The sequence below is a fragment of the Sinocyclocheilus grahami genome, unplaced genomic scaffold, assembly GCF_001515645.1.
Source record: "Sinocyclocheilus grahami isolate Dianchi unplaced genomic scaffold, SAMN03320097.WGS_v1.1 scaffold1772.1, whole genome shotgun sequence".
Lineage (NCBI taxonomy): Eukaryota > Metazoa > Chordata > Actinopteri > Cypriniformes > Cyprinidae > Sinocyclocheilus > Sinocyclocheilus grahami.
Genome location: NW_015506951.1, coordinates 19,544 through 29,543, shown reverse-complemented (window position 1 = coordinate 29,543; position 10,000 = coordinate 19,544). Strand labels below are relative to the sequence as shown.

General features: G+C 35.3%; 2 protein-coding genes across 2 annotated transcripts in view; both read left to right on the top strand.

The window, feature by feature from the left end:
• The window catches only part of cept1b (choline/ethanolamine phosphotransferase 1b), a 9,348-nt gene extending 6,710 nt beyond the window's left edge, over positions 1-2,638 (top strand). The window contains exons 7-10 of the mRNA XM_016258976.1: positions 1,282-1,413; positions 1,509-1,667; positions 1,738-1,863; positions 2,185-2,638. Of these exons, the coding sequence (XP_016114462.1) occupies positions 1,282-1,413; positions 1,509-1,667; positions 1,738-1,863; positions 2,185-2,304 (537 nt within the window). The 3' untranslated portion in view covers positions 2,305-2,638. The remainder of the gene's footprint in view (positions 1-1,281; positions 1,414-1,508; positions 1,668-1,737; positions 1,864-2,184) is intronic.
• A 2,961-nt stretch (positions 2,639-5,599) lies between these two features.
• LOC107572549 (DNA damage-regulated autophagy modulator protein 2-like) lies at positions 5,600-8,702 on the top strand. Its single transcript, XM_016258969.1, has 4 exons — positions 5,600-5,928; positions 6,087-6,169; positions 6,242-6,334; positions 8,405-8,702. Exons 1-4 carry the CDS (start codon positions 5,631-5,633, stop codon positions 8,507-8,509), a joined length of 579 nt encoding a protein of 192 aa, XP_016114455.1. The 5' UTR covers positions 5,600-5,630; the 3' UTR covers positions 8,510-8,702.
• The last annotated feature ends 1,298 nt before the right edge of the window (positions 8,703-10,000 follow it).

Genomic DNA, 10,000 nt, shown 5'->3' with positions numbered 1-10,000 from the left:
GATCGGCTCTCTGGCAGTCTCCGGTAATCCAGCTCTCTCTCACACATCTGTGATTATTAACTGCTTCAGCCTCAAACATTCAGCGCTTCTCTTCACTTCATCACACGCCTGTTATTAGCTGATAACAAATGTTATAAGATTTTAACATTATTTTCATGCATTTGTCTTGTAAACAATGTGTATTTAAAAGTAATTATGCTTACGATATAAATAGATAATTTATCAAATATTTTTTTGTTTATATAATACTGCATAATTTATATACATATTATAAAATATATGTTTGCATTTTTAATAATGCTTTATTATAATGTAATGCTTTGTAGTTTAATTTGAATAATGTGTAATTTGTCATTTAAACAATAGATCTAATTAAATAAATTCAATATTTTATTATTATTAAATAATTAAGTATAATAATTTAAATTACATATAACGTATGTACATAAATTCTATATATATTTAGTATTATAAAAATATATTAATACATTGCATAATGTAAATATAATGATATACATAAATTCTATATAATATTGTAAAATAATATATTAATGAAACATTATATATTGTCAATTATGCATAATATTATTGTGTGATTAATAATTAATATACATAAATTCTATATATATATATATACACAATTTATATTATAAAGTTACTTAATTATAAATAAGTTCTATATATATAAATTTAACAGTAATATTATTATTGTTAATGCATTGCTTCATGTAAATTACACATTAAAAAGTATATACATTTTACTTATTAATGAATACATTCTAAATGAATATATATATATATATATATATATAAACAATAAATTACATATAATATGTACATAAATTCTATATATACACATTCATTTAATATTGTAAAGAAATATAATAATAATAATAAATTACATAATGTAAATTATAACGTACATTACCAAGCCTGCATTTCTTTTATCCAGAATACAGCAAAAGCAGTAATATTGTGAAATATTTTTAATATTTAAAATAACCGCTTTCTATTTGAATATATTTTAAATTGTAATTTATTCCTGTGATCAAAGCTGAATTTTCAAAATAATATATATGTGTGTATACATTATTACTATAGTATAATATATTAATAACACAATGTAAATGATACATTAAAAACAATAAAAATCTTTAAAATATTAAGATGTATTAAAACTATAAAAATGTATTATATCAATGATAATAGTCATAAAAATGTATGTGATTACATATATATGTGTTTGAATGTAACTGTTTCTCGCTCTCTCACATTCGACAGATTCCCGTAATAAACATCCAAATGAAAATAATTCCAGCACTTTGCACATTTATTGCGCTGGTTTTCTCGTGTACCAATTACTTCAGGGTCATATTTACGGGCGGCGTGGGCAAAAACGGATCCACTATAGCGGTACGTACGCCAACTCCAGCATATTATAGACATATACGTTATTATGTTATATATTGTCTCTATGTCTCTCAACTATAAATGCATGTGTGTTTCAGGGTACGAGCGTGTTATCGCCCATTCTGCACATCGGCTCTGTTATCGTCCTCGCTATGATGATTTACAAGAAATCAACCGTGCAGCTGTTCCAGAAACACCCCTGTCTCTATATTCTGGCCTTCGGCTTCGTTTCGGCCAAAATCACCAATAAACTAGTGGTGAGTAAAGACGCTCGCCGATACGGCCTTCGTTTCTGACGTGTGTCTGAGCCGCTGTTTGTCTCGTCAGGTGGCTCACATGACGAAGAGTGAGATGCATCTTCACGACGCCGCGTTTCTGGGTCCCGGCCTGCTGTTTCTCGATCAGTATTTCAACAGCTTCATCGACGAGTATCTGGTGTTATGGATTTCTCTGGTGAGATCACGTCACCTCAGATTCACGCTGAAGTCACATATTACAGCTCATAGCTGTCGTTTGCCGTTAGTTTTGACCCGGATTCCGTCGTTTGCCGTTAGTTTTGACCCGGATTCCGTCGTTTGCCGTTTGTTTTGACCCGGATTCCGTCGTTTGCCGTTTGCTTTGACCCGGATTCCGTCGTTTGCCGTTTGTTTTGACCCGGATTCCGTCGTTTGCCGTTTGTTTTGACCCGGATTCCGTCGTTTGCCGTTAGTTTTGACCCGGATTCCGTCGTTTGCCGTTTGTTTTGACCCGGATTCTGCTGTTTGTTTTGACCAGATTCTGTCCCTGTTCGATCTGGTGCGCTACTGCGTGAGCGTCTGCAACGAGATCTCGTCTCACCTGCACATCTGCGTCTTCAAGATCAAGCCACAGAGCACAGCGGAGGCCGTCGAGTGACCCCTGACATATGGTTTCATCTTCCTGCACTTTCAGCCTCGTACTAAACCAGAGCCAATGCATCCTGATTTACACCATTCTGCGCTTAGACTGAAGGAAGAATTCAGGAAGACATTAAAATGTGCTTAAATTCTTCATCAGGTTTGGAGAAATGTAGTGCAGTGAATGGGTGCCGTCAGAATGAGAGTATGTAATCTTGTAATCCAATAAATACTCTGATTAATCTTGAGAAGACAAAAGCTGCCAAAATCCATAATAACCCTATAAAATGTCTGCACAGATCTTTCTTTTGTCTTCTCCAGATGTTAACTGATGGACTGGAGTGCTGTGGATTATTGTGATGTTTTTATCAGCTGTTTGGACTCTCATTCTGACGGCACCCATTCACTGCAGAGCATCCATTGCTGAGACACTGATGCAGTGCTACATTTCTCCAAACCTGATGAAGAAACAAACTTATTTTTGGCTGAACTGTTCCTTTAACGCAGTTTTTCTTCTCCAACAAACGAATAAATGAACAAACTAATGAATGAACTAACGAGTGAGCGAACTTCCGAAAGGTCACTTTTCTTTAGGTCATTATTTTAATGAGATTGGAAATGTTTCTCGCTCTGAATTACCCATGATGTATTGGGGCCGTCGGGGTCTGTATTATTGTTTTAACGACTTGTTCTCACGTGTTAAAAATTGGATTAAACGAGTGAAGTCAGCTCAATGGTGATTTTGTGGCTGCTAATAATGATTTCCTATTACTTGTTTACGTGCGTCTGTATTTTGTGTTTAGCTCCATCTTTTGTGAACTAATCCAGCCGTATTTTTCCCCTCGTCACTCCGTTTCATCGTCAGCTGGTTTACAGTTTCTCTGAAGGATGTTTTGTTTGGTTTTAGATGGAAAGCACTTCATTTATTGGTTCGTCCCTGAATGAAATCACAGTCTTTAGCTGGTTTGTGTTGCGTTTTCATTCGTTTAGATTGTCGTGTCTCACGCTGTGCCTGCTGGGTCAATCTCACAATGTCATGTTTCGCATTAAAATTAAAAGGATATATATTTAGAAGGACAATAACATCCATTTTTAAGCACATTATTTTAACAACAATTTAAATACAATAATACAGTATTTTTTGTAATGTTACAATCAGTATAAATACAAAAATACTGCTATTATGTGCTTAAAATTGTACAATTTAAATAATATTTACAATTTTTTTGTGATTAAGAATTCGTCGTAGAAATAATAGTAGTCCTAAAATACGCTTCTAAATATAATTTTCACCCAGAAAACAAGTTGAAACGACTTTTGAGTAGTTTGTGCAATTTATGTTATTAACGATCTTTTATTCGCAGATTAAACTTCGGCGAGGAGCTCTAATAGTTGATTTCCACTTTACGAATCTCTGTTTTACCGCTTCATCGTCTGCGGTTCTTCCATATCTTGGATCCGTATCGTATTCGTACGTTTGTCTGTTCACACTTAATCATAAGCTTTGATTCGTTTCGTTAGACGTCGCTTGTTGCCAAATCCTTTCACTTTAGCAAGAGACGGCAGATTTACGCGCTCATTAAATCTCGCGGATGGAAACGTCCCATTATATCCTTGTTTGTTTGTTTTTTCTGTCATGACATACGCACTCAGTCAATATTTTCAGTGATGTAAAAACTCTTGGTTTGATTGTAACATGGCTCTGATTTTTTGAATAAAAGCACCTGTAAAATAAAGATTGCTATATTTATGATAACTGGTGTTTTTTTGTTTGTTTTTGTTTTTAAGTACTAAAGCAAAAAGTAACTTTCCCAAAGCGTATTGAACATGTATTGTACAAATAAGCGACAAACTTACACAAATACAGCTGAATGTAATAGGATCTTTACAGTATCATTACAATATATATGAATATTGTATATTTGGCTTTGTTGTTGTGCTGTTTTTTGCTCGTTTTACATTGACAATCACTCGTTATAGATAAAACAATTTCTCAAATATTTATTAAACTGAACATTCACTATGAAATTAAACTCGTAGATCAATTTTGAATAAAGAAAAGACAGAGCCAGGTTTTTGTTTATGTACGTGAAATGACAAATTAAGTTATATTTTCCTATATTCTCTTTTAAATTGTCAAACAATAAAAAATAAAATAAAACCGAATATTTAAATAAATCAAAATGTCTCTGTGGGCGTAATGGCGCCGAGGGGGATTTTTTCCCGCGCTGGCGACCCGCCGAGCAGCTCCACATCCGGGTTTTTCCCGCGGGTCTCGTGAGTTTGGGCGGAAATGAGCGGCGAGAGTTGATGCGCGAGACCCTGAAGATAAACAGCACTTAAAATGAACTAAATCCGGAATTTGAGGAGATATACAAACATTAAAGAATGAAAGCGTTAAAATGCCTGTTTAGACTGAGGGACGATCGTCTGTTTGATTGACAGGTAGCGTTAAGCTTTTCCTCACTGACTTAAAAACATGTTATTTTTAAATCTGACTTTATCATCGCATGCAGATTTGACAGGAGCAAAGACGAGAGCAATATTACCTCATAACCTGCGCTTTAAAATCACATTTTCTTTGTTTGGAACAGAAAGTGAAACTAAAGAAATCTGTTGCTGCTTTATTTGACTGAATGCCGCTTTTATTCTTAAAATCTCTCCAAATACTTTATAAAATTATAAGATAAAATATCCTTACTATGCAAATACCGTGGTAACGCGATTTTCAGGCTAGCAAACATATCAGAACGTTTGGCTAACGTTCCCACAACGTTCCGGAAACGCTGTTGATGAACGTTGGAAAGTAACGTATGAAGAAAGTGTATAAATGGTGTTTTTGTGCTAATGTGTTGAGAACATTATTAAAGGGGTCATATGATGCTATTTTAAAGATCATTATTTGGTGTAACAGAATATGTTGACATGCTTTAATGATCAAAAAACACATTATTTTTCAAATACTGTACATTATTGTAGGTCCTCTATGCCCCACCTCTCTCAAACGCTTCGTTTTCTACAAAGTCCCGCCTTCCGACAAGCGCAGTCTGCTCTGATTGGCCAGCTGACCCAGTGCACTGTGATTGGCTGAACACCACAAGCACTCGTCGGAAATGTAACGCCTCTTACCAAAATCACCAGCTTCATCTTTCAAAATAAATGTAAAGACAGTAAAATGAAAGTTTAGTCTAATTTTTTCATTCGATTTGTCTGTTCAGACCAAGGCACAAACAATATTTGCATTGTTGGCATGTGAATAAAATGTTTTTTGCACTGGATTTGCATAAAAAGTCATTTGCATTTGATTTTTCGCTTCACCAGTGTGCAAAAAAGTTGCATTGTCGCATGCGAATATTTTTGTCGGTCGGTCTAAACAGACCGATTTACAGCCATTCATTCCAATTTAAAAGTTTATTGCACCGAATCTTCACTCCGAACATTAAGTGTGTGCCGTGTCTTTCCCAGAAAACCACTCTGTTCGCGATGCATCTGGTGGGCGCCATGCTGACGTTCGGCGTGGGCGCTCTGTACATCCTGGTCCAGACGCTGCTGTCGCACCGCATGCAGCCACACATCCACAGCAAAACCATGTTCTGGACGCGGCTGAGCGTCTGCGTCTGGACCTTCGGCAGCATCATCAGCAGTATCCTTTAAAATGATAGTTCACCCAAAAACGGTCTTACGGGTTTGGAACGACACGAGGGTGAGTAATTAATGACAGAATTTTCATTTTTAGGTGAACTATCCCTGTAAACAGGCTTTAGCGTTGAGCGTTGTTGGTTGCTTCCTTGATTCGCTCAGTGTTCGTGTCGTCGGTCATCATGTACAGCACTCTGTCAGGAACCGAGGTCAACCAGAAGCTGCACTGGACGCCTGGAGAACCGGTGAGTGTGTTATTTCACTGCAAGGATTGCGTGTCGAGTGAGTCTCTGATTGCGCTGTTTTTTCTTCTTCAGGGTTTCACGCCGCACATCGTCAGCACCATCTCCGAATGGTCTCTCGCTTTGTCCTTCATCAGCTTCTTCCTCACCTACATACGAGACTTCAAGGTAAAGCGTCTCACATCGAATGGTAGAAACCTGTCGAGCGTGTCTGGGTAGATTACTTACAAATTGTAATCCGTTACCGATTACATGATAAAAATTGTAGTCAGTAACGTAATCCATTACATTACACACTACTTTTGGATTACTTTTGAGCTGTCTCGTTTTCACACTGACTTAAATAGGATGATCTTGTACCATAATTGATATAAAAATACAAAGAGTGAAAAAATATATTCCATTTACTGTTATTAAACATTACATTGCGTGAATGTTTGTGAAGGAACTGCAGGGGGTTTGCGAGTTTAATGAAAAGCGAATAATTACATAAATCATAAAAATGTGACATTAAAATCAATAAAAAAAAATTAAAAACCGTAAAGAAAATGAAATATTTTATTTGTTTACCTGCATGTCATGTGACCATAACCAACGTCGGAGAACCAGTGAACATGTAAATGTGATGCTTAATAATTAAAATATTAATTTTAAAATCTCACGAGTATTTCAAGTAAATATATTAGGTGAAAGAGGATCAGATGAGAAAAAAAGTTTGTGAGTTTGTGCATTTTAATGTGTCTGAAAGACAAAAGCCTTCCAAAGACATAGAAACACATAGTTAAATAAGCTACAGAGTGATAATGCAAATAAAAATGAATGTGCTCATCAGTAGTTGATGCGATGTTGAAACACTTCGTAAACCTGAAATGATTTTTGTAAATCCAGTGCTCAAATGCTGTGTAAACCTGACTTAATGTCTGATCTCTGAGTGAATGTCCACAAAACTGGAGACTTTCTGAGTGTATATAAACTGTAGGCTATTTTAGAAAGGAACATTTAAAAGATGAAAAAGACGAATTAGGGAGAATCTATAAATTATGGATGATTCATTGCATTTGTGTGCAATTATATGTAATGGTGTAATCCATAAAAAAGTAACTGTAGTCTGATTACGAGTATTTTAACTCTCTCCCCGCCAAACACGAAAGTTTCCGTGTTTCCTCTGTTATACGCTAGGGGGCGCTATTACACATCTCCTGAATGAGTCTAGAAAGTGCCGATAAAAAACACAGACCTGGGGCCTGTTCCATAAAACAAGTTTACACAAATAAGCCAGGCTTATTTCAGTTAGCCCGACTTATTTAGAACCAAATCAGCTGACAATAAGTCAGACTAACTGAAACAAACCTGGGGCCTGTTCCATAAAACAAGTTTACACAAATAAGCCAGGCTTATTTCAGTTAGCCCGACTTATTTAGAACCAAATCAGCTGACAATAAGTCAGACTAACTGAAATAAACCTGGGGCCTGTTCCATAAAACAAGTTTACACAAATAAGCCAGGCTTATTTCAGTTAGCCCGACTTATTTAGAACCAAATCAGCTGACAATAAGTCAGACTAACTGAAATAAACCTGGGGCCTGTTCCATAAAACAAGTTTACACAAATAAGCCAGGCTTGTTTGGTAAACTTGTTTTATGGAACAGGCCCCAGAAAGTCTCAGAAACGAGCGATCTCTTATGTATGCATGTGCATATTAAAAATAGTGCAGTCATCAACACTAACAGCATATAAATGAAAACTGCCTGATTTACAGAGTGAAATGTGGATCCAGAAAGTGGTAAAGCTTTGGGAGTGCTGGTGGAAGCCATCTACTGCATCTTTGTTTTGATAATATTACTGAATAAGATCCAGGTGTAGTATTTGATAAAAATGCGATTTTGCTCAAAATGTTGCTTTTTTATGAAACCTACCTACACTCAAGCGTTGATAAAAAGGCAATAATAAAACTGATTCTTTTTGTTTGAAAGTAGAGGGTCTGATCATTACTTTGATGTATTGCATGTTCAGATATTCATGCAACAAAATATTCTGGGGGCCATGAAATATTAGTAAAAATCAGCAAAAGCGGTGGCTGGCAACTTTTTTCAAAAATGCTGGCGGGGAGAGAGTTAAAATGTAATTTAATCTAATTACAAGTACTTAATTTTTGGAATCCGATCGCGTAATCCAGATCACATGCAGTCAGTGACCCAGCTCTGCGCGTCTCACACTCGTGTGTGTTTCTGTCTGCAGAAGATCAACCTGCGAGCGGAGGTGCAGCTCCAGAGCGAACACCTGTACGATTCGCACCACTCCCGGCCCTCGGAGACGTCTCCGCTGCTCGCCGGCAGCATCTGACGAAGAGAAGACGCTCCAGACGAGGCGCAGAGACTGCCAGGCTCCAACAGAAACACGCCAAGCTCTGGAAACTTCATACTAACATTTAGACAACGTTTGTACAACATTCACACAACCGTCTGAAATTATGCTCTAACTATTGCGTTTATTAATCTAATACAGAAGGGGGTTTCAGAGCATGCACTTGAACAACAGATACATGTATAAACAGCTACAGTGATGATAATGAAAGTGTTTCATGGGGAACATTCTTTGCTAACTTTCTGTATATCATTTATTGAAAACTTTTGTTTTACGGACTGCTAACATAACCAATATTAAGTCTAGATTTTTAACTAGTGCTGTCAAACGATTAATCGTGTCCAAAATAAGTGTTTGTTTACATAATATATGTGTGTGTACTGTGTATATTTATTATGTATATATAAATACACTCACATGCATGTATATATTTTGTATGTATATACATTTATATTCTTATATTTTACACACATAAATATATTTAATATATAAACAACATCTTTCTTAAATATATACATGCATGTGTTTGTATTTATAAATGCATAATATGTATATTATGTAAACAAAAACTTTTGACGGCACTATTTTTAACACATAAAAATGCGTTGCAAAAAAATATATAAGCTGGATAGTAAAAAGAAAACGAAAAATGGCATTTTTGTCCTAAGATTGCAAAATATAATGCAATTCTGACGTTTTTTTGTTTTGTTTCCACAGCTGAATAAATAAATGAAAAAGGTAATTACGATTTTTAATCTCACAATTGCGAATATATACAGTATCTAGCAATTCTGACTTGATATCTCGAAAATTTTAAGAATTACCAAAAAAAAGTCAGAATTGCGAGAGAAGATTTTAAAAAAGTAGCAATTACCTTTATTTTTAAACAAGCTTCATAAATTGAACAACTTTATAATTACTGAAAATGTAGCATTCAAAAGGCTGTTCTAAAACACATTCTTCCGTTAAAACGCTATTAGTCTCGAGTATTTAAATAAAGTGACATCTAAAGAACATGTTAGCTAACATAAATGTTTTAAGAATGTTTTGCTAACTTTTCCAGTAAGAAAAAACTATTTCGGAATGTTGAAAATGTCCAGTTTTTTTTAACGTTTTAAAAACGGTTGGTTATACGAACGTTAAGCGAACATTCCATTTTATCATTTTGCAAACATCGTTACTTGCGTTGTATGTTATTTTACTTTCGAATGTTCTCTGAACGTTCTGAAACAAGTCGGATAACATTTTTCGCTAACGTTTGGAGAACACTGAAAATTAAAAACCCATTTAACATTTTTAAAGAGCATTATTAAACATTTTAATTTGCATTACTGGAAGAAAATATGTGTCCCTGCAGCACAGAAGCAGTGTTAAGTCGCTGGGGGATATTTGTAGCAATAGCCAACAATACATTGTATGGGTCACAATTATACATTTCTCTTTTATGCCAAAAATCATTAGGATATTAAG

Excerpts from the sequence above, each read along its gene's own strand:
- LOC107572549 (XM_016258969.1), top strand. The coding sequence starts at position 5,631 with ATGCGAATATTTTTGTCGGTCGGTCTAAACAGACCGATTTACAGCCAT. Across the intron at positions 6,170-6,241 it reads ACTGGACGCCTGGAGAACCG|GGTTTCACGCCGCACATCGT; the intron begins GTGAGTGTGTTA and ends TTTCTTCTTCAG. Across the intron at positions 6,335-8,404 it reads CCTACATACGAGACTTCAAG|AAGATCAACCTGCGAGCGGA; the intron begins GTAAAGCGTCTC and ends TTCTGTCTGCAG.